This window comes from Lynx canadensis, chromosome C1 (assembly GCF_007474595.2).
Source record: "Lynx canadensis isolate LIC74 chromosome C1, mLynCan4.pri.v2, whole genome shotgun sequence".
NCBI lineage: Eukaryota > Metazoa > Chordata > Mammalia > Carnivora > Felidae > Lynx > Lynx canadensis.
In genome coordinates, this window is record NC_044310.1 from 127,947,355 (window position 1) to 127,972,844 (window position 25,490).

Genomic DNA, 25,490 nt, shown 5'->3' on the forward strand with positions numbered 1-25,490 from the left:
ATGTAGGATACATAGAGAAAGGAGATTTTGCAGGTTGCTGAAAGGCTTAGGAAAACATATTTGTACATATATGTGGGTGTTGGGACGATTCCTTTGGAGCTCTTCATAATAGTGATCTCAAGTCTTAGGTTAGGCTTATCCAGAATAATACCTAATTTTATTATTGTATATGTGTCTACAGGTGAGCTAGGTGGGTCCTGCTAATCTGGGATTAGCAGATTATATCTTGCCCTTGTATCTCTAGTCAGTTAGAAGGTCTGCCAGAAGCTAGCTGATCTGAGATGGTCATAGCTGCTGTGATTCATTTCTGTTGCATGTGGGGTCACATCCTCCAGCAGGCTCTCCCCAGTTTAGCTCACATGGCAGCAGAGGGAGTACACAGGAAGCAGGAGTACACAAGTCTTCTCCAGACCTTTCAGAACTGGTGCAGTCACTCTCAGCACACTGTTTTGGCCAAAGTAAGTCATGAGGCTAACCTAGTTTCAGATGAAGAACTAGACTTCACGTCTTGATGGAAGTTCTGAGAAGTCATATTGCGGAGTTTGGATACAGAGAGGGTTGAAAATGTGGTGCTCTTTCTTACAAATGTCATCAATAACATCATCAAGAAAGAATGCACTCCAGGACTGTCAGCCCCTGACAATGGTAAGCCTCTGACTGGTGCGAACTTTGAGCTCTACTTTTGGCCTTTTGTGGGGATATGTGTGGCTCTTTTTTTATCATTAAGCTGTCTGTGTTATATGTGTTGTTGAAGTGCCTGCTTCTTACTGCCATTTAACTGTACCCCACTCTTTTCTAATTTTACTTTGACTCACTGGCTTGGAAACCAGTTAACCAATCTCTGTCAGGAAGGTGTGGAAAGTAATTCTCAGAGCGTTTTGTGGCGTTTTGGTGACACATTTTTGCTGCTTGGAAGCTTAGCTTTTTGCTGCTAGCAAATACTGTAGAGAGGTATGTTCCTAGATTATTAGTGTGAGCTTTTAGAGAAGAGAAGTATTACTTTATCGTTTGGTTTTGATCCCCATGAATTAAAGCATTTCACACATTTCACAAGAAGTTCCAAGAAAGGGGCCGTGGATGGTGCTCCTGTTTTTTTGGCCCATTCTATCCCCAGGTCTTAACATGATTTCTAGGGCTCATCATAGATGGAATGAATGAGTAAATGCATTGATGATTTGTAGTATTTCTAAATCCAGGTAGACTTGTGAAAATCCCCAGTGCTCTCTGTGTTCTAAAAAAATGTAGTGCAAGTAATACTTTCTTGCCTCTGAGGGGGTATTTATAAGGATTAACTAATGTCGGGAAAGGGCTTTGATATGACTAGATGAAGGGCATCCCATAACTATAATGTTTTATTGTTACAATGCCATAAAATGCTTTTTGGGACATATAGCTTACATATTTTCCATAAAATTAATCCATAAATCATGTGTAAAATGTATCAAACCCAAAAGCAATAGCTTTGACCTTAGAATTGCTGCAGCAGTAGTTTGATGATATACTACCTACTACATCAGCAGTACTCTAGAGTACATAAAATGTGCTTCCACATATTCAAAATGTGCAAACGCTTAAAACGAATGACTAGATGCTTTAAAAAATGATTAAATGATTCAGAGCTTTTCGTACGGAATTGTAAGTATTTTTAAGGCATTATTACAAATGCCACAACTTTTAGTTATTTTACAAATCCACATGAAATACCATTCAATTCAAAATGTTCAGTAGAACTACCTTATGATTTCCTTTTTGAAAGATAATCTTCATTTCCTGGTTTTTCTGCTTAATAGCCATATACAAATGTCCACAGAGCTTTTAATGAAATGTCAGCACACATAATCTTCTTGTTACATCTTTTTTTATGTCACCTACATGGCAAATGTAATATTCACAGTTTTTTTCAGAGAAATACTCATTTTTCCTTCTCAGTTACACTATCAAACTTATGAATAACTATGAAGGATGAAGATATATTATTATTACCAATATTGCCAAAGAGTGATTGCTCACTTTTAGTATACTTGAAGGAACTGTTACAACTTTCTCAGTATGATTTTGAAAAACACAAAAAGACATACCTGTCACAAGTTGACTTTTGTTTAAATAGGGCTATTTTGAAATACTTCTAACTTCTGTGTAGTGTCTATAGAACATCATTCTGTAAGTATTTAATCAGAATGGTGTGTGCATTCCTTCCCCAGAGGGACTTAGCAAAGCAGGAGAATATCACTGAAAGGGTATCTCTATCACAGATGCAAGGTAACCTTTAAATATTTGCATAGTGTAATACCAGACAACAGATTTAGAGGGACAGTTATTCATCCCTACTGGATTCTTTGTCTGTCTCCCTGCCTCACAGTGGCTGGGCTGAAACTTCCTCTCTCTGTTTCCCTTTCATTATTTTAGGACTTTCTTTTTCTTTGTATTAAACAACTATTTAATTGAAATACCAGCTCCATCTGCAACTCTCATGGGATCATAACATATTTTGGCATCAACAGCTGTGGGATATTGTGTCGAACCCTTAGTTTAGATCCTTATATAAAAGTGACGGCTTCTAATGATACTCAGCATGAGCCAATGTTTCTCTTTGTTCACAAGAGCAAGGAAGATGGCACACAGTATGGTCTCTGAGTACTTCAAGCATTCAGCACAGTGACTGGCAGAAAGCATGCGATCAGTAAATGTCAGGTTGCTTCTCCTACCCAGACTCCTCTTTGCTTCTTTTTTTTAAACTGAAGTATAGTTGACATATCATATTAGTTTCAGGTGTACAGCATCGTGATTCAACAATTATATACATTATGAAATGCTCACCATGCTAAGTGTAATTACCATCTGTCACCATACAAAACTGTTGCAGTCTTATTGATTACATTCTATATGCTGTATTTTTCATCCCCTGTGACTTGTTTTATAACTGATAGTTTGTCACTTCCCTCCCATTTGATTGAGAAAATCAAGACCATTTGGTATGAATTCCTCAAAAATTGCTCACATCATTCCCATTTTCTCTTCCTTCCCTGAGAAGAAAGTGTCATGTGTCATTATAATACTCTGCCGTCCATGAAACATCCAGTTTTCTGAGTGGATAATTTTTCTGACTCAGTGTTTGTAAAGCCTTTGTGCATTGATTGGAGTAACTACTAATCATTCTTTACACTGACATAATTTTAGCTAAGTCTTCTTTTCCTAGGAGATTCTAAGCAATCTGAGCACAGATTTAAATTTAGACATTAATTTCTGAAAGTCCTCTTATAATTCTGATGTCTACGTTTTCTACATAGCGGTCACTTAATGCTGAATTGAATTGTTTATATATGTAAGTACTATAAATAGTAGTATAATATTATTTGTAGTTAATACTGAATTGGTATTTTATATCAGGGAGTACTATTTCAACTTGACTATTTTATATTTATATATTAAAATGATCTAAATTTAAATGAGTACTAGCGTCTTTTACCTGGGCTAATGAAGAGCTGTATGAAGGTGGAGTCATGTTTCTGAACGGAATATATATGTATATAGCATATTGTGATATTGTTCTTTTGTTCTAAAGGGACAGGCCTTTAGGAATCCAGTTTATTTTTCCATGTGGATATAATCTGCTGTTTTCATTTTTCACACTTGTTTGTCTGAGAAAAGGTCTTATTTTTATTTTCCAGCAAGTCTTAACCCAGGTTGGTGGGGGGTAGGGTGGGTGGTGGGTTACGGTTTTCCTTTATTCCCTCCTCTCTACATCTCTCAAGAAGATAAATATGGATTTATGTGACCAAAGTACTTTCTGCACTAACAAGTTGTATATCTTAAGATTGCTTTATCACACATGTTTCCAATTGTGTGACAAGGTGGTATAAACAGTGTAGTTTATATAGAAAATGCATGTCTTATAGAGAGTATAGGAAAGGTTATTCAGAGGACATTAAGAATACTTTAAGGATGTTAAGGAGGACGTTTTAAATAAAGGATGATGTATAAAGCCGAAATGGTGTTGGTCATATCATCTATGAGAAGGATAATCCCACTGTTCTCATTTATATGTTAAGAATTTCATCTTATTTAATGCTTAATAAAATAAAAAATGTTTTGTTGGTCTCTTCCTGTGGTGAATCGGTTGGATTTTTTTAACATTGTAAAACTTTTAACACAAGATGGAACCCTGACCCCATAGTGTTTCATTTCACTCTGCAGTGTGGGCTCAGGATGGTCATGTCATTATCACTAAGTTTGGAATTTAAGGGTCTGTGTGCTTAAAAATGTCCTCAAATGTTTCATGATTTTTGAAGTTCTAAGAGTAGAAAGTGATTGAAATATTTGGCATTTTCTCTATGAGATTTTTAGGCATCTTATTAAAACCTCCTCATTCAAAATCACTACAGCAAGGGGTTGAAAGCTAAATGGTCATGTTCAATCCTACTGGATGACAAGGAATCATTTGTCTGTGCTGGACAGCAGGTCTTTACTGCCCTCTGATGGACAATCCATGCTGTGGATGACCCTGTCCCCTTTCCTGGGAAAAGAGCCTCCTCTCCTGCCTTTGGCCGCTAACAAGCACTGCAAGGCCCATGGCCTGACCAATTTCTTAGCCTTAAGACTAGCTGGGGCAGTTGGGGTATTCAGTTTGTTGAGGAGGTTTGGTTATTTTAAACTTGTGTTTCTGTGGGGGGAAATAAGATTTTGTTTTTGAGGTGTGAACAGGCAGAGTACATTCAATGCAGGGGAAGGAATCATCCCACCTGTAGTGATGGCTGGCACAAAAGGATTGAGGGCTTGGTTTCACTTCACAATGGCAATTTTGTACCTTTTAGCTTTGCCCTGCATGGCAAGCTGCACTGGAGGGCTAGCTGTTGATACAACCGTGAAGTCGACAAAATCCAGTTTGCTTTTCTGTAGGACATAAAGGTAGGTTAAGTTGTGTGCCTGTGGTCACATAGCTAGAAAATGGAGGAGCCACAGTTCAAATCCTGACTGTGATTCCAAAGTCCGGGTTATTTCCAGAGTACAGGATGAGGAAGGTAAGGTGAACCTTAATAAAGTAGCACTGAAATATATGGGGAAGGATGGCTTGAAAAATTCATATATTGAAGATTAGTAAAAATGGGGGAAAGATAAATCATGAAGTCGTATAAACATTGCTTTAGGAAGCCAGAGGTGGAACATAGAATGCTGAATAAGTATCAATGGACTTTTATTATTCTTCTTTAAAATCACATTTTAAATATGGAGAGCATAGGGGTGCCTGGGTGGCTTAGTCAGGTGAGTGTCTGACTCCTGATTTCAGCTCAAGTGATGATCTCATCATGGTTCATGGGATTGAGCCCAACATCAGGCTCTGCACTGACAGTGTGGAGCCTGCTTGGGATTCTCTCTCTGCCCCCCCCCCCCACCCTGCTTCTCCCCACCTCTCAAAATAAAAAAAAACAAACTAACAAAAAGATGGGGAGCACAGGCAGAGTTTAGGCTCTTGGCTCACTGTTCTGGATCTCCCCATTGTTACTGCTGGGATTCTGGATGGGTAATGGAGCTGCTTTGTAGAATGGATGAGTCACCCACCTCCCAGATTTGTGTTAAGAGACTCTTAACAGAACAAACTGAGGGTTGATTGGGGTGGGAGGGAGGAGAGGGTAGGTGATGGGCATTGAAGAGGGCATCTTTTGGGATGAGCACTGGGTGTTGTATGGAAACCAATTTGACAATAAATTTCATATATTAAAATAAATAAATAAATAAAATAAATGATATGGTGTAGACCAGTGGTTCTCACCAGTGGCAACTTTACCTCCCGGGGTATATATTTGGCAATGCCTAGAAACTGGGGGGAAGGGGTGCTGCCACCAATTCAAGGGTGTAAGGCAAGGATGGCCCTTTGTAGCAAAGAATTATCTGGCCCCAGATGTCAAATGCCAAATTTGAGATTGATGCTTATGTAGACCAAGAGCCTAGTAACAGACAGTATCTCCCACATGTACCTGTTACTTATTTATTTATTTAATCTTTTTTTTAAAGTTTATTTATTTATTTACTTATTTATTTTGAGAGAGACAGAGACACCATGAGCAGGGGATGGCAGAGAGAGAGAGAGAGAGAGAGAGAGAGAGGAGAGAGAGAGAGAGAGAGAGAGAGAGAGAATCCCAAGCAGGCTCCACACTGTCAGTGCAGAGCCTGATGCAGGGCTCGAACTCATGAAACCGTGAGATCATGACCTGAGCCCAAACTGAGAGTTGGACGCTTAACCGACTGAGCCACCCAGGTGCCCCTGGACCTGTTATCTATTATGTGCCCATTGTGTGCCAAGCACTGAGTCAAGAGCTTTTCATGTATCATATCTGTTCTTACCAGCCTATAGGTTGAAATGATTGAAAATCAAGGCAAAAAGTGCTGCTGAATATTACAGAGTGCTCCATGACAAGATCAAGATTTGGACTCAAGTCTGTATAGCTCCAAAACACTTTCTATAAGCCTACTTTCTCCTGTTTTAAAGAAGTTACTGTCATTGACTCTTTGCTTTAAGTATTTGGAAGAATCAATGAACATAAGCATTTAAGAGTAGTTTGTCAGACACTGTGTGCAGAGTCTTGCCCACTGTGGGGTGTTTCTCTCCATTTACCAAGACCAGACGGTCAGGTAAGATGTTGATTTTTTGGTTAGAGGTAGCTGTCATTGCCCCCTGCTCCTTAGTCTACTCAGGTAAGGCTCCCAGAACACTGCCAAATTGTTCACATCTGTAGTCACCCCCAGGGTAGAACTAAAGGTCTGGCAGCACTGTGGGTGACACTCTGCCCCTGTTGCTTACTGCAGTTGTCAAAAGAAAGAAGCAGGTCAGAGAGGAGTGGTGCTGTTTCACTCCCAGAAGGGACTCTTCAGTGAGAATTACAGAGGCTAGACAATGCTTACAAATGTATTCTTTTAATGTTTATTTATTTGAGAGAGTGAGAGTGCACGCACAAGCAGGGGAGGGGCAGAGAGAGAGGGAGCTACAGAATTTGAAACAGGCTCCAGGCTCTGAGTTGTCAGCACAGAGCCCAAAGCAGGGCTCAGACTCACAAACCGTGAGATCATGACCTGAGCCCAAGTGGGATGCTTAACCCACTGAGCCACCCAGGCGCTCCTTCCTGCAATGTATTCTAATGGAAAGGCAGACAGGAGAGCTGTGGGGGTCACCAAACTCCCCCCGCCCAGCTGAGTATGAAAGCTAATTTTGATGCTTCCTTTCTCCTCAGTGAGCAAAGAAGTAGCATTATCTCTTCTGGAACCCAGTAGATGGGTTGTCTGACATATCCCATGGCTCATGTGGTCAACTGGAAAAAAGCAAAGGAGAGAGATTCATGCTGAGACTACATTTGTCTTGAAATAGAGAAAAAAAAAACACCTCAAGTAAATCTTAATGTAGATTAGGAAGTGTGGACTTCCAATTACTTCAAAGTGGCATAGGCTTTTGATAATGTGTTTCATCAGGATAGGAATTATGAGGTGCTCAGACTAATTCTCTGAAATCACAAGGGGGATAAAGAGTTCTAATAGCTTGTTACAGTAAGAGCCCAGGGAGTACAATGTTATGGTCCACATTAAATCTCCATCTCTAGACCATGAATTACATATTGATTTTGGGAGAAGAGAAATATAATAGAGGGTAGGTTGACAGTGAATGTAAATTAATAATTGTTGGCACGATTCAGAAATATCTTTTTGTGCATCATCAGTTTCTGTGTGGTCTCTGTGTGGAGAAAGAACTGACGTTCCTTAAGTATTGGATATTAGTACCCTGATGTGTATGTATGTATGTTTATTAGTACCCAGAAGCACAGTCTTTTAACCAAGGGGAATAGTTACCCGTTTGTTTGGATAAGAAGGAAGAGAAGCAGAAAAAGACTCCTTGAGTTTATTGGTGGTGGGACAGGGATGGGGATGCTGATAAGCAGTACCTTCTGTCATTGGGCAAAGCATTCTAGTGCTGGGTATAGATTGGAACTAATGAAATATCATAAGAGGTTAACAGAATCAACAGGCAACATGCATATATGTGTATGTATGTGTATATGTGTTTACAGCCTTACACACAAACTCATGCATACATATTATATCTAATATGATTATATAATATAATCTGTTATTTATATACACATTTATATATACTACATAATAAATACATACAGAAATATAATGTATATCATGCATAGGAAATAGAATTGGCTTAAATACTTGTTACACAATAAATTAGTATTATGTACTATATATTTAATACAATGTATAATACAATATAATGTAGTTATGTAAATATATGCTATATCCTTAATATAATATACTATTATATCAATATACTATTATAATTATATATATATACTATTATATCAATCAAAAGAATTGATTTATATATACATAAATATATGTATGTATATATAAATCAATTCTTTTGATTGCGTGCTACAGAATATCAAGTTCATGTAGTGTTCTTGCATGGAATACAGAGTCAATAAAGCTGTGTTCTAAACTTAGAATCTGATTACATTACTATAATTATCCTATGATTCACTGTGTGGCCAGTAAGTACATCTTGTCATATCCTGAAGTAAAATCCAGCACACTTGTTTGAAATGACATAGAAAATCTAACAATTAGAGACGTGTAGCATATGCAGGACTTTTTTATTGGGCTGCAAATTAGTGGCACGCTCAGTGATTGCTTTAAATCGGTTCGTGCCTTCACAACATTAAGCCTTGTCCGTCTTCCATGCACTTTGATCTAGTGTCTTAGGTCTTTGAAATTGCTCAGCTAACACCTAACAGATAGGTGGATCTCTGCTGTGTGTTTTCTGTCTGTCTTGTTCTTTGTGAACAGGTGGCAGATCTTAGATTTATTCTGGTGTGTTCTTTACTTTGTGGTTTTGTGTGTTTTGTTTTGCAAGGATGTGAATGCCAGGCTGTGGATTGAAAGTTGCATTTTTAACTTCACCTTATGGTGTGGATCCTAAAGTTAAAATTATGATTTTTTTCATGTTAATTAAGATCATTAAGGTTAAAAACTAGGGTCCATCACCTCATCTAGCAAGGGAAAAGCATCACACATGCAAAATATTTTATTTTTTTCCTCCAGGAAAAAACTGACATAGGGAAAGAAGTTTATGAAGTGTCGCACCCTAGGGATACATTCTTTGGGATTCACGATGTATATTTAGATAGTTTTGAGGACTCCTAAAAAGAGAAAACTTGAATTTTTTTTTTTAACTCTGCATTGTTCACATTTATTTAATAACAATGCTCTTCTCTCTGTACTGATCTTAAAAGATGCTGCTGTTCCACTGAAAACATTTTGGGATTTCTTGAATGATAATATGTTATCTTCAGCAGGAATCAGATGAAGTGGTTACTAAAGGAAAGGCCAGGAGGCAGCCCATTACTACCTTATCCCCAGAAGTTGTTAAAATTTGGCATTTTTTTCAACCATCTGTGTACTAACATTAAGCCTATCAAATAATAAATGCTACTTTACAATAATTATTATTTTCGTGGTGTAAATGTAAACTACTCCCATAACTCAGATGACATTTCCACAGTTCACTTTCATTGTAAATTGAATTTGCTCAAAGCACTCTGGAAAATTCCAGTCATGCAGGGGAGGAGGAGGCTAAAAAGAGTTGACACAGGCTTCAGGCCACTGCCTCGTGCTCACCCAGCTACGAAAGGGTAATGAGGATAGATTTTCTCAGTATGTTATTGAGCCAAGGGCCTGAATATCCTATGGTGCTGTCAGTTCATGGGCTGGTGGGGTATGTGTTTATTATTGCTTCTCTGATTCCCTTTAATTATTATATGTGGTGGTGACTATTGTAGTGGGTACTTACCTCAGCTAAAACTTCAGGTGTGCAAGAAATAATTTTGTCAGCTAACTTTGGTTATTTATTTTGAGCTCGTTGTACCACCAAATGGGTCCCCCATTTTTTCCTTTGGACCCCAGTTTCCTAGCCATCCATTTATACTGGTCCCCTCTCAGAAGGCCCTTATTCCTGATAGGCTGGCTGACTCTAGAATTCTATGCTGTGTTTCGTGCTTTGTGCTTACCTTCCCACTGTGCTGAGCCTGTGGAACTGTGGGAGGTGCTCAGTGGTCTTAGCCTTCTCTGCCTGGACAGCCCAGGCTGCCATTTCCTTTCTGGGGAAGCAAGCTACATGATCTCCTTGTCTCTGTTACTAACACTAACATCTCTGCTCTTATCAGTCTTACTCCAGACATGAGAAAGGGGCAGGGAGGAAGTTTTTTATTTTCAAGCTAGGAGTTATTTGTCAGGGGAAGGGCATCCCTCCCTCAGAAACATCTAACATAACCTTCTTAACGGACAAGACTTCTGGTAACACAAAAGCCAGAATCAAGTTGGGCTGTGTTCATTCTCAAAAGTGTCTCAAAAAAAAATTTTTTTTCCATCACCTTCTAATTAAAATCTGTGTTTCTGTAAATGAAATATACTTCTGAAACATGTTTCTCCCATCCCCCAATCCCACACAAAGACTTGGTCTCTGACCCAAACTCCACCCTTTGGAATAACAATGCTTCTCAAAGTTGCATTAGGGTTTGAGCAGGAAGACATTTTACACAGAATCCTTCAGGGTCTAGCCAGGGACATGCATCCTGGCAGGTTTCTAGGGTTTCCTTCTGCTTCTGGTGCTTCCCTTCCTCAGGCAGAGGAGTGGTCCAAATTAACAGTCTGTAAGTGCACTTTCCCAGACCCTTCCCTTCTTAGGCCTTTCCCTGGGCATCTGGGAGTGTAATTATATCAACAAACTCTGAAGAGACTACATTCACTCTCTTTTCATTTCTTCTGCCAATTTTCCTGAAATTGGAAATTTAAGGCAGCTGGGAGTTCTGAAAATTAGCCTACTTTGTGAGGCTGCTTTGAGGACTGAGTGACATGATTGTTACAAAGCGTTGAGCACACTGTCTTCCCACAGTATCTGTAGGACTGCTGCTGCTGTTACTCTACTGGAGCTGTAACCACCGTGATAATTTCATCCCTGGCCACTTTTTAGTTTTGTTAGTAGGCAGGGATGATAGGATCCGATATGTAATTCTCTGAGAAAAAAAGATTTAATCCTCTGAGAAAAAAAAAGATAATATTATTTTACTTGTTCAGCCAACTTCCTGGATTAATTAGAATATTTGAATTAGACCTATGTCCAAGGTCAAAGGTATTTCTGTAGACTTTGTATTTATTAATGTTAAAATTAGAATGCTAACCATGAGAAGACTGGGTACCCCATTCCTCAGTGCAGGGGCTTTGTGGAGTCTGGACAGAGGGGCCCAGAGAGTTGCAGAGTTGAAACAAAGAACAATAGGCATTACGAATACAGTTGGGATAGACAAGTATTTAAGAATCATGTTGCACATCATGTTGGAGATTGCTTCCCTTAAACATATGCTAAGGAAACACAGAATGGACCTTTTTTCCGCCCCCTCTCATTTAGGTAAAACCATCAATTCATTTGTGTGATAAGTTTGTGGTACTGACATTACTCCTAGTTATATTTAGATATGATTCTGCTTCCTACAGTGCTGTTCGCTCCAGCTTTAGTAATGGGTGGGAGGCTAACCATATGCCAAGCACTAGGTTAGCGCTGGGAATAGAGTGGTGAGCAGGACTGACATGTTTCTGCCATCATGGAGTTTAGAATCCAGTGGGAGAGACAAGGATTAAATTACACAGTCGGATTTGTAATTACAAGGGTGGTGAGTGTTTTGTGGAAGAGTAAGGTCGTGCCAGAGCAGGGCAAGCATTCTCTAAGAAAGTGACTTAAGATATGAAGAGTGGGGGTGGAACATGTGATTTGGCTTTAGGAATTGTAGCCACATGTACAATTGTAGCTACATGTAGTCCCCAGGTACGAGAGGGGACTTGGAGCATTGGAGGAACTGAAAGATGACCACCATGATGGCAGAGCAGTGAGTGAACCTGGGTGGCCAGGTTATCAGGATCCTAAAGAGGTGGAAAGGGGCCAGATCAGGTAGGAACTTGTATGTCATGTTAATTTGTTTTTTAGAGGAATGGGAAGCAACTGATAAGCTTTAAGCATGGAAATGCCATATAGATGACAAGCTGCACCCAAAGTGGTACAGATTTGAATTATTAAATGATATGTGTCTGTGATATGGAGAAAGAATTGACATCAGGGGTGCAGTGGGGTGGGGCAGTACATGCTAGAAGGCCAGACAAGAGGTTACTCCTTTTGTTCATACAAGATAAAATGGTGGTTTGGAAGAGGGTGGTACAGTGGGAATGAAGAAATATGAACAAATTGGATTTATGTTTAGGAAGTAAAACTGATGCGTGATTGATTGGATTTGATCTTTGTGAAAGAATCCTTAGTTTGCTCATTAGACTATATGGGACACATAGGTATTTCTAGTGTTTCTAGATAGAAAATAATATTGTGATTATGCCATGGTATTGCTGTTTCTCAGATATTTTTTCAAATCAGTAACTTGGAAGTTATTTTTTGGATGACAAGAGTCTCAAATAGTGTTAAAATTGCTGTTTCAAAACTGAAATAATTATTCCTTTGGGAAGAAAAAAATTGGGTGAACTAGATGTTTTATCCACCAAAATGTAGCTTATGTTTTGTTCTCTCTCACTTGTTCATCATGACTATCTGCTACTAGAGAAAAGACATATTGAAAAGTAGATATACTCCATGTAACTGTTAGAGAATTGAAATTATGAAAAAAATATTATCTCAAGTCTCCAGTGCAATTTTTAGCCTAGGTGAAATTAATCCTCGAGTTGCTTAATGATAAATAAAATGGATGCCACCCTGTCCTTTTGCTTCATGTATTTTTAAAGCCTATGTACATAGTCTCAACATTGCTGCTTTTCCAGTGAACGTCTAGGACAACCAGCCACAAAATAGGTCTCCTTTATCAATCCCAACATGTATTGATCATTCACTGTGGAAATAGCACTTTATTCCTTTTTTTTCCGAAGGAGAAGGAGTACAGCTTAAACATTTCAGCCTCCCAAGCACCTGTTCCAGTTTGCTTCTTTGAAGTATAAAGCAAACAAATTTCTGGCCCTCCTGAAGTTTAGTCACTGCCTGAGTGGCCCATAAGCTAAGGGAGAAAGTCCTTCAGAAGAACACTGTGTGGGATTCAGCTTCACTCCATTTCTGGCTTACTCTTCATTACCTTTTTCACACAACGGATACAAAACAGCTGAGTAAATGATTTTCTTCTGCTTCTCTAGGGAATCTAGAGGGCTTAGCGGAAGCATTTATTGTAAGTAAAGTCAAAGTTGACTGGAGCCATATTTATGGGATGAGAACACCCCATAAATATCCGTTGACAGGTAGCAGAGCCCCAGGAGTTCCAGGGCCATCATCCGAGCCAGGCCATTGAGCTGAGACCAAGGCAGGCACAGAGTCCTTTAGGCAGGAGAGGAGTGGCTGTGCCCTCAGCCCCTCACACCAGCTGCACGTAAAACAGATCCCTCTTCTAAATATAGTTTATCTAATGGGCATTGGAAGGCTTCATTTGCTCAAGAGATATGGCTACTAAAAGTAGTTAAACTGCAGTTGTTGTGGAAAAGGCATGAGGTGGATAGAATGGAGATTCCAGCAGCAGGGCTTCTGGGGTGTTTACTTTGAGCATGTTCTTTGACCTCATGCTTTGATGGTCTCATATAGCAAAGAAGAACAATATCAACAATGTAAAGATGGTATTAAGAAGATGGTAGGTGTTGAGAAAACTGTTACTATTATTTGCTATAGTTATTCTAGGGATGCATAATTTCTTACTGGTGCTTGAAGCTTCGTTTGTGTGCTAATCCCCTGAAACTTGCTGGTTCTTTATGTTCTTGAACATAGCTGAGTCCGTATTCTCAGCATTCAAAGGCAGGAAGGATCCATTTCACATAATAAATTGTGAAAGGTCCCTGAGAACGGCTTCCAGTTGACGGTGCAGGAGACTGAAAACTCTCAGCATTAACAGGCACTTGTTGCTTTTGCTGTATGTGATTTTATGTAATTTTCACTTGTTTTTTATGTTTTCCTCCTTTCACCGCCCCCCCCCCCCATCTTGGATTACAGCCATTTCAGAGTCCTTATTGCTCCCTTGCAGTCTTAGGGTGTTACAATGGAAGCCAGCATAATATAGGGTAAAGATCACTGGACTGGGTGTCTGGAATGGAATTTTCCATCCCATTTCTGCTCCAAATGACTTTGTGACCTTGGGCAACTCATTGAATTTGTCTGGGCTTTGTTTCCTCCTCCAAAACTGTGGGCTGTCACATTACCTTTCCATTCCCATATTTGAGGCAGTTAGCAAGCAGTAGGTTTTAGTGATCTGAAAAGACCCACTTTGTGTCAGAATGTAGTGAAGAATATGAGGCTTGAGATTTCCTTTTAGCTTCAGAATTTTTGGAAAGTAGAATTCAGACCAGAAATATTGATAAACAATTTTTAAAAGGTGGTTTTCTGTCTCTGTGGTGTTTGCTTAGCTGATGAGTCGTTCAGATATATTTCTAATCTGCCTTGCTGTCAAGCTACTTTTAATGGATGTTCTAGCCACTGGCAACTAATAATTTGTAATCATAAATGATAAGTAATGGAGGCACTTTGCTTTTCAGTCAGAGGCATCTGTCCACAAAGATGAATTGGCTTAAAACGTGCTGTTAGGTGTCAAACAAAAGCACAATCATACAGAAAGAGCCTGGGATGTTAGCAACAGTGCTTGCGCTTTCTGCAAGTATAAAATTCAGTCCAAATGCTCTGTGGTGGCCTTGCATGGAATCAGAAACTGTCTCCAAAAGTAAATCTTAACCTATGAAATGAAGTTACAGCTCTGAACCATTGCTGTTAAAATCTCTAATGAGAAATACTGGAATACTGTAGCACACATAGCTTCAGACACTGGTGTGTTTTGAAAATAGCTTTAGTATTAATAAAGGATTTTTTTGGTTCCTGTGAAAAACATAATAGAATTTTTAACTAAAATGCATATGGTTTTAAATTTTTTTCTCATTGAAAACAATTTCCATGTTTTTACATTTTCTACATTGTGTTTCTATTGATATCTGATATATAACTCAGTAATGGATATATGTAATGAACAAATTTTCTCTGTTAGTTTAGGTGGTGCTGTATGGCTTTAAGCATCCTCTGCTAGTAGAAGTTATTAATTAACATGACAGATTCAGGAGGCATCTGGGTGGCTCTGTTGGTTAAGCAGCTGACTTCAGCTCAGGTCGTGATCTCATGGTTCATGAGTTCGAGCCCATTGGGCTCTGTGCTGACAGTTCAGAGCCTGGAGCCTGCTTTGGATTTGGTGTCTCCCTCTCTCTCTGCCCTTCCCCCGCTCACGGTCTGTCTCTGTCTCTCAAAAAATAAATAATTGTTTAAAAAAATGATAGATTCTGAAATGTAGACTTGAGAATGGCCATCCCTTCTAGCTTCCATCAGTGCCCCTGCCTCCAATATCTCTCTCAATTTCTGGTTTGCTGCTTTAGATCTAATGAGCTTGGAAAACCAAAACATTAAGACTGCTAAACTGTGTACCAAGTAAGTATAGATAGACCTGAAGGAGAGACGGAATGTCGTCTTCAGGAGCAAATTGGCATTACATTTAGTGCCCAGATTTTGTAAGAGATACTTAATGTTTCATTTATTTTTATATTTCCAGAGTCTAATATATTACTTGTCAAGTAGCAGGTAATGAGCAACTGTTATTTTAGTGATTGAGTGCTCAGATGCCACTCTTTTCTCATTCCTTGGGTTCCTTGATGTGTTTTAGAAAGTGAGATTTCTTACATATTTTTTCACTATGCAATAGAAACATTATTTTAATTACTCCATGGTTGATGTGAAAGCCTTTTGAGAAGTGAAAGCTACTGTATAGATTTCAAGCTATTTCTTGGAGGTGAGGCATCTTACAAGTCAATGTTGTTTTATATCACATTTGGTAATGTTGAGGTTTATGAATGCTTTGGTATAGTAATTATCCACAAATAATTTGGGTAAGGTATTAAAGCTTTGCATTGACATTCATGTCATTCCTCAACCCCATTGCCCAAGATAAAAAGAAAGCAATGTCAGGGTAATAAAAGCAGTGGTTGAAAAAAAAAAAAAAAGAATAGTAAAATAAACATCTCCTCCTATTGCATGAATGGTATTAAGTCAGGGTTGCTGCCTCAAACAGTGGCAAATGGTGTGCAAAAGCTATGGAATGTGTTTATTCTCTCTGACTTCTTGAGTTCCCTTTTTCCTTTGTTGTAGGTATCTCAGTGAATGCCACACCTAAAACTCAGGCATCCAGTAGGTTGTCCTAAATGTGATGATTTAGATTGGGAGATACATTCATCTAAGCTAATCCAGTTAAGGATAACTTAATTAAGAGAATCAAATGTGCCAGCACTTTTCTGCTTCTGGAGGAGTATTACATTAGAGCATTCGCATATTTGCGCTTTCTGCAAGAAACACAGGCAGGGGAAAAAAAAAGAATCAAAGAGTCTTAAATGTGAATGTGACCCAAGAGTCCATCAGTACTACCCTTTTGTGTGCAAAGATTTTACCTTCTAAACCAAACTGTTAATGTAATAATTAAAACTGTTGTGATTTAAAAGATTTCGCAGTTTATTCTAGAACGACTATGTTTATCATACACAAAAGGTAGTAAATTGCAGGTGGATTTTGTTTTTGCATAATGTTGGTCCAGGTAAACAAGTACTGAATTACTATTCCTGTTATACCATTAAAATATCTTCTGAGAAATGTAACACAGCATGAGTTTTAGTTTAAAGGCACATTATGTCTAATTAAACTTTTAATCCTTTACTGGTTCTAAATTTTGTTTAATTTGTATTACTTGGGGCCTGTTTTCAATTAAGGAATACCAAATGATTGATGTTTACAAGCATGGGTTTCCTATGTGTTTCTTTAGATTATTATCTAAGATATATATTGTGAATATAATCACATTTTCTATATATATATATAGAAAATTTAAAGGTGATATTCATTTTCTACAGGCAACTGCTCAAAACTTTAATATGTCCTATTTCTGAACTTGGAAAAAGATACAAGATTTCTCAAACTGTAGTACACAGCTTACTTAAATGTGCATGTTTTCTGAAATGGCAAAATCCCTCAGGGCTATGTGATTTTCACGAGTGTGTGTGTTTAAAGTTCACAGGCAAACACAACTGAATAAATCATGGAACACATTTTGCCTCTATGCCTGAGAAATGCAAATTGTTATAGGTCAATTGCTTAGAGGTCTTGTCTCCATCTTATGTGTCTTGTTCGCAATTTGTTTTTCATTTATTCCAAGCATACGCAATTCACTTTTTTATTTGCTTGTTATTTACCTGTTGTTCAGTTGTCTGCAAAGTTTGCTTTTAACATGAGGAGAAACTATTCTACCCTGACTGCGCCTTCCTAAATGTACTGACTAATGCTTATCAAAATGCATGTGTCTTACCTGCCATCCTAAATTTCCGGGGCCAGAAGGGGGAAATCATTGCTCAAATACCACCTTGATTACTTGTACTCATATCCAAAGGAATACTAACTACCAGATGGGAGAGATCATAGCTAAGCTAAGAAAACAGATCTGCCTTGTGATGTTAGGATCACACATACCAATGCATATGGAAAAAAACCACCACCACCACCACCAACAACAACAAAAACTCATTTCAATGAGGGCAGGAGCCTAAGTTTGGAGTCTCACAGATCTGGAATCCCATTCTAGTCTACCATTTACTAGCTGTATAACCTTGGATACACCCTGTAACTTCTCTGAGCTTAGTTTCCCCAGTTGATAAAAGGAGCATACCAGCCCCGTGTCAGAGGACTGTTGTAAGAAACAAGAAAGGAAGGAAGGCACTGAGCAAATTGCTTGTGGTATATGACAAAGCAGTTCTGTGTTATTGTTGTTGTTGTTGTTGTTTTTAAATGTCTTGATTTGTGGTATAAATACTCACATCATGGTTGATTTCAAATTATGAATGATTTAGCAACCACTTGGTAAAATTCTTGAATATGTAACAGTCTTCTGCTATCATCCCAGCCTACGACAGCACTGCTAGCCCTTAACAAATGGTAATAATTATTTCTTAATACGTATATTTTGTCTTCCATTGATCTAAGAAATTTTTTGCTGTTTGGTGTATTTCTTTGTAGATGGGAGAATGTGAAAGCTAAGGGAAGAATAGTAATGTACAAGGTTTAAAATATTAATGATTTCAAATAACAAAAAAGAGCTACCTTAACAATTTTTAAAGTAGGCAAAAAACTTAGAACAAGAAGGAAACATTTTAATAATAAGAAAATATGTTAGTAAAATGGTTTAAGAGTAAGAATAATGATCACTTTGTAAGGTGTTCTAGATGAATTAAATTTAGTATTAAATTTTTCAGATTGGTTAGAAATGGTTTGATTTTTCTGGTCTTACTTTCTTTACACACACACACACACACACACACACACACACACAAAGCCCTAAGGGAAAAGTTGTGTGTATTTCCTACATTAACAAATAAAGGTAAGCAGACAGCCATTATTTAAAAACCTAGTACTTAGAAAATGAGCATCTTTCAATTTTATCTGATAACTGTTTTATTTTATTCAAGACTGATTTTAGATTTTAAAATTTGCTAAATGGATATATCTTTTTTTTTGTTTTAGTTTATTTATTTTGAGAGAGAGAGGGAGAGAGAAGGAGGGAGAGGAAGATAGAGAGGGAGTGAGAGAGAATCCCAAGCAGGCTCTGCACTGACACTAATCGTGAGTGAGATCATGACCCGAGTCGAAATCAAGTGTTGGATGCTTAAGCAACTGAGCCACCAGGTGCCCCTGGAGTATTTCTTTACTGAGTAACCATGGTGATTTTTTATTTGGGGCACTAATAAAAATTTGCGTGCACAGTCTGCCATGATGGACAAGGGATGGCATACTTGAACTGAGATTGCTCCAGAGCATCTGGACACATGAAGCCTTTAAATGACTTTTGTGTGTAGCAATGAACATCTCGATTTACAGAGTACAAAATTGTGGGTGATCTAGGAGAAAAATCACCAGAATCCAGGGCAGTTGATGAAATCGTCCTGAGCCGAGAGTTCCATTTTTTATGTGCATTTACTGTGTCATGAGCTGGGGCACCACACCTAGGAAATGTGTGGGCAAAGTCAAGGGCATTGTGGTGAGTAAAAGCTGACTTACTTCAATGAAACTTCTGTGCCCACTTCAGAAAGAGGAGTCTCCAGGATGAGGACACTGAAAGGACCTGAGGGTATTTTCTCCGTTAATCTCACTTACAAAGTGACAAGTCATTGGCATAGTAGGTCTGCATAACCAGATAGGGCTGTGAGGAAGAACTGGGAAGACTGCACATTAGAACCCCAAAACTGATGTCCTGTTAAAGTGATAGATCCTCACTGCAGCATTTGGCCCCAAATGCAAGTACCTGTTTCTCTGAGGATATATATGTCTCTTCCTAAATGCATGTGACTATGCACACATTACTGTTCCTAGAAATATAATGTGTGGAAAATGGAAACAAATCCATGAAGTAGTTAAATGGCATTTGGGCATTTGGGGTGTTTGATCAAATTTGGGGAAAGACAGAAAGACTGCATCTTCTTTCCCTTACCTATGTAAATTATTTCTCGGGGTGTGAATTACTTTTATTATTATCACAACCTAGTGTAGGGGCAAAGGTTACATGGTTGAGCTGATAAAATTTTCTTGCGTTCATATCACATATTTAAGTAAAGTGAAAGAGAGGAAAGTATTTTCTTTCCAACTGACATAAAATGTGCTTACTTGCCATCCTCATGAAGTTGTATCATCAGCCTTCTGGATAAGGCTGGCTGGTATGTCTTCTGATCAGATGCAAAACAATGTGAGAAACCTCAATGGACACTCTTTTGTCTGTCCGTTTCTTCGTGGGACTCTTTCTCATGAAAACGTGTTCAGTAGTTAAAAGAAGTGGCATATTATGAACCAATGTTGGAAGCTTTACCCGGAGTCATTACCTGTCGAAAATCCAAGGGGGTATATTTCAGGGATTGTGGGGGCAGTTCAATAGTGCTGTTGCTGCTTTTATTACATCCTCCCCCATCAGATATTTTCTTTTTCATGCAATTCACTCTGCAAGCAAAAACCAAAAGTGGGGACATCTATTAAGCGAGTGAAAATATATTTAGGATACTTTGCAAGTTATTTTTTAAAAATGTATTTCTCTTGGGGCACGTGGGTGGCTCAGTCGGGTTGGGCGTCCGACTTCGGCTCAGGTCGCCGATCTCGCGGTCCGTGAGTTCGAGCCCCGCGTCCGGCTCTGGGCTGATGGCTCAGAGCCTGGAGCCTGCTTCCGGTTCTGTGTTTCCCTCTCTCTCTGCCCCTCCCCCGTTCATGCTGTGTCTCTCTCTGTCTCAAAAATAAATAAATAAACGTTAAAAAATTTTTTAAAAAAATGTATTTCTCTTCTGAGCCACCTGCAGTATTGAGCTGAAGGCTTAGAAAGATGAGAGACCCTACTTTATTAAGATCCTGGGTTTAGGGCTTTTCTTTGAGATCAAACACTGTCTACCTAGAAAGTATTAATATTGAGTTAGATATATAGGCTTTGGAATGTAGCGATTATAATGATACCAATCATTTATTACGTGTGCATTGTCTCCTTGGCACCACATTGTACCACTGATCCTCAGAACAGTTCTGCAAGTCAGTGCTTTTATTCTTTCGCTTATGTAGTTAAGGAAACTAAGGCTTACAAATGGAAGTAATTCATCCAAGTTTACATTGCTGGTAAGAGAGGGAGAGGGGATTTCAACAAAGGCAGACCGATGCAGCGTCCGCACTCTTCACAACTAAATTAAACCTCCACTCAAGTTCATAATTTCATACTGGTTGTGTTGGGAAGTGTGCAGACTGACCCATTTTTGTGTGGAGGGCCGCGTGGAATGTCTGAGTAATTGACATCCTTGTCTTTGTGCCTGTAGGCCCCTGGGGAAGGTGCGCAGGAGACTGTGGACCAGGAGGAGTCCAGAGTCGTGCACTGTGGTGTTTCCACTTGGAAGGGTGGACAAGTCACGTCTCTAACTGTGATGAGAACAGCAGGCCTCCAAAGGAAAGAAGCTGCTTCCGAGTCTGTGATTGGCACAGTGACCTCTTCCAGTGGGAGGTCTCTGACTGGCACCATTGTGTGCTCGCCCCTTCCAGCCTCGGCCAAGCCGAGCCTCGGCCTGAGGAGTGTGTGACAGCGCAACATGGGTTACAGCACCGGACTGCGCGTTGTATTCAGAAGTTGAACAGAACCGTGGCTGGAAGTGAAATATGTGAACACTTTGTCCCACGGCCCCCCACAGAGCAAGCTTGCCTCATTCCCTGCCCCCGGGATTGTGTTGTATCTGAGTTCTCACAATGGTCCGAGTGTAGCAAGGGATGTGAGAAGCGATTGCAACACAGAACCCGGGCAGCCATCGCTCCCCCTCTCTATGGCGGTTCTCAGTGTCCCAATCTGACTGAGTCAAGAGCCTGTGACACTCCCGTTTCCTGTCCTCTTGGAGAAGAGGAATATACTTTTAGCCTTAAAGTTGGACCATGGAGTAATGTAGGCTGCCTCATCTTAAGAAATTAACCTAAGCGGAAGAACTGTTCTGGATGTTAGCTCTGATTCAAAGGAGCGAGTAACCTTTAGACATCAGAGTTACAAGCCACATCACCATTCCAAGCCCTGGGATTTAGAGATCGGTTATCAAACTCGGCAGGTCTGGTGCACCAGAAGTGACGGAAAAAATGCTATGTTAAGGTAGGAGGCCTTCAGTGTTTATATCTTTGCTTCACCTAGATATTTTACAACATCATTTTATAAGATATATTATTTCCTACAAAGGGATAATTATAACCAGGTTGGGGATTTGGGTTTTTAGAAGTTTAATTTAAGAGGTTTTCAATTTCAATTGTGAACATTTCAGAGTATAGACCAGGCAGAGCTCTGAATTCTTACATAATTAATAGTACAACTGCATAGGATAAGGCATGCATTTCCACATTTTATCAAAATGTCAACAAGTTTTAAAAAAACATTTATCACTATAGTAATAGAAGACTAAACCTTTCTTTATAATCATAAAAATTCAAATTGACTCTCAAACTTGGGATAGAAATTATGCAAAAATTATCATTTTTCATAATCATGTTTTTAAAAAAAAATTTAATTCTTATCTATTTTTGAGAGAGAGAGAGACAGAGCATGAGTGGGAGAGGGGCAGAGAGAGAGAGAGAGAGACAGAGAGAGAATCCGAAGCAGGCTCCAGGCTCTGAGCTGTCAGCACAGAGCCCAACACAGGCCTGGAACTCACGAACTGTGAGATTATGACCTGAGTCGAAGTCGGTTGCGTAATCCAGGCACCCGGTATTCATGTTTTTTAAACTTGGTTTTGTTCACTTTTGTTTTCATGTTTAAGAAGATTCTCTAACATTTTAGTGGTAGATTTTTTATAGTAGTAATAATAACAGTAAGTTAATCTAAGAATGCTTTCTATGACATCGATTTGAAAAACATATTACCTTGCACGGCAATAATTAGAATTGCAAACCTATAGAGGGAATGGACTAAAACTTTTAAAAAGAATAGTTAAGGCTGTTAGTGCTTAAAAGTTATTTGTAATTGTTCTGCTTTAAATTGTAGTACAGAAAAATCATGACCTAGGTATATAGAAATATGCTCAAGTAGTATTTGTTAATTTTCCCCAGAAGGTCTTAAAGCACTGGTATGTTACCAAGTTTTTCCAAATTTAAATGCCTTTCAGTAAGACGTATATTACAAAATAGTGAAACACTCATCTCTAGAATTAATCATTATCACCAGTTACTGTTTTCTCAGAATCCACAGCTGGCTGGGAGAGGCTCAAAAGACTACCTCTGCTATTCAAGAACAAAGTAATGTGATGATTGTTTCTTGTTTTTTTCATTTTTATTTTTCATTTGACTTCACAAATGAGCATATTTCATCTTTGATGCTTCATTCTGATTTATGCCATATGCGGTTGGCAAGTCCATTGAAGAGTGATTTTCTGCCTTTTATTGCCTGCCTCTGTGAAGCCCAAAAGATTAAGCAGATGATTTGGGTGATTATTGTTTGAATGCATATGTGGGATTCTATAAAGGCATTGTTTTCTTACTATTCCAGAGAATGTTTTCAGTTTTAGTTTGCTTGTGTTTGGCATGTTGTTTTTCTTTGTTTTAAATTAAGAGACTTTGTTTTTTAGAGTAGTTTTAGATTTACAGAAAAATTGAGTGGAAAATACAGTTTCCATATAGCTTCTCCTCACTCCCCTCCACACATACAGTATGGTACACACTTCTTGCACCAGTGTAGTGTGTTTGTTACCATTCGTGAGCCAGTATCAACATATTGTTATAGTCCGTAGTTTAATTAGGATTCACTGTGTTGTACATTCTGTGGGTTTGGACAAATGTATAATGATATGTGTTCATAATTACTGTATCATATAGGATAGTTTCATGGCCCTAAAGATCTGTGCACCACCTATTGGTCCCACCTCTCCTCTCCCCAGTTCCCTGGCATTCAGGGATCTTTTTACTGATGGCATAGTTTTATCTTTTCCAGAGTGTTATATAGTTGGAATGATACAGTATATAGCTTTTCTTATTGGCTTCTTTTGCTTAGCAATATGTATTTAAGATTCCTCCATGTATGTCCATGGCTTGATAGCTTGGTTCTTTTTATCACTGAATAGTATTTGTTGGTTTACAAACTATCCCTGTATACATAGAGCAGGGAGAGACCGAAGGAAGAGACAGACGACTCCGGATTGGGAGGTGGCAGTTTAGTAAGCAAGAGAACTTACTAATAAGGCTTGTCTTGGGTGGCTGCAAGATGAGTAGGTATCTGCACCCATTGCCAAATCTTAAAAGTTTATATAGAGGCCTTAATTGGTTTCCATCACATATACCATCTAGATGTTCTCAAAAGACCTTACTCCTTTAAGACCATGTACTTAGAGCAGCTCCCACTGTGTACAGAGCATATATTCCAAGGACAAGCAAAGGAGTGAGGAGCCTCCAAACGTCTGAATCTAGCCTGATGGTCAACTGGCAGTCACATCCTCTTGATTACCTCCTCCAACAGTATTCTGTTGTATGGATATATCACAATTTGTTATCCGTTCACCTGTTGGAGGACATCTTGGTTGCTTCCAAGTTTTGGCAATTATAAATAAAGCTTCTGTAAACATTCATTTGGAGATTTTTATGTGAACATACATTTTCAACTAATTTGGAGAAATACCAGTGGGCACTTGCCTACATATTACAGTGAGAATTGTTTCATTTTGTAAGAAACTGCCAAACTGTCTTCCAAAGTGGCTGTATCATTTTGTATTGCCACCAGCAATAAATGAGCATTCCTACTGCTTCACATTCTGGCCAGCATTTGCTATTGTCAGTATTTTGGATTTTAGCCATTTTTAATAGCTGTATAGTGGTATCTTGTTTTAATTGGCAGTTCCTTAATCACTTACGATGTTTGGCATCTTTTCATATGCTTAGTTGCCATCTGTAGATCTTCCTTGGCGAGGTGTCTGTTCAGATCTTTTGTCTATTTTTTGTCTGTTTTCTTATGGTTGAGCTTTACAAATTCTTTGTGTACTTTGGATACCAGTCCTTTATCAGATATATGTTTTGAAAATATTTCCTTCCAGTTGATGACCCCCTTTTCATTCTCTCAACAGTGTCTTTCACAGAGAAGTTATTTTTTGTTTTGTTTTAATCTTAGTGAAGTCAAACTTATCAATATTTCTTTCATGGATCATTCTTTGGTGTTGCATCAAAAACAACAACAAATTCTCTAAACCTAAGATCAACTAAATTTTCTCCTATATTGTTTTCTAGGAGTTTTATAGTTTTACATTTTACATTTAAATCTATGATCCAGTCTGAGTTAACTTTTGTGAAAGGTATAACATTGGTGTCTGTATTCTTTTCTTTCTTTTTTTTTTTTTTTGCGTGTGGATGCCCAGCTATTCTAGTACCTTTTGTTAAAAAGACTCTCCTTTGTCTTTTTTTTTTTTTTTTTTCAACGTTTATTTATTTTTGGGACAGAGAGAGACAGAGCATGAACGGGGGAGGGGCAGAGAGAGAGGGAGACACAGAACCGGAAACAGGCTCCAGGCTCTGAGCCATCAGCCCAGAGCCCGACGCGGGGCTCGAACTCACGGACCGCGAGATCGTGACCTGGCTGAAGTCGGACGCTTAACCGACTGCGCCACCCAGGCGCCCCAAGACTCTCCTTTTTCTATTGAAGTGCCTTTGCTCCTTTGCCAAAGATTAGTTGACTATATTTATGTGGATCTATTTCTGGGCTCTCTGTCTTTAGTCCATTGATCTATTTATCTATTCTTTGCCAATAAAACAATGTCTTAAATACTGAAGATTTATAGTAAGTCTTGAAGTTGGGTAGTTTCAGTCCTCTGAATTTGTTCTTTTT

General features: G+C 38.7%; 1 protein-coding gene across 1 annotated transcript in view; it reads left to right on the forward strand.

The window, feature by feature from the left end:
• THSD7B (thrombospondin type 1 domain containing 7B) overlaps positions 1-25,490 on the forward strand; it is a 744,220-nt gene that overhangs the window by 141,227 nt on the left and 577,503 nt on the right. The window contains 3 exon segments of the mRNA XM_030327713.1: positions 20,980-21,585; positions 21,588-21,605; positions 21,608-21,788. Of these exon segments, the coding sequence (XP_030183573.1) occupies positions 20,980-21,585; positions 21,588-21,605; positions 21,608-21,788 (805 nt within the window).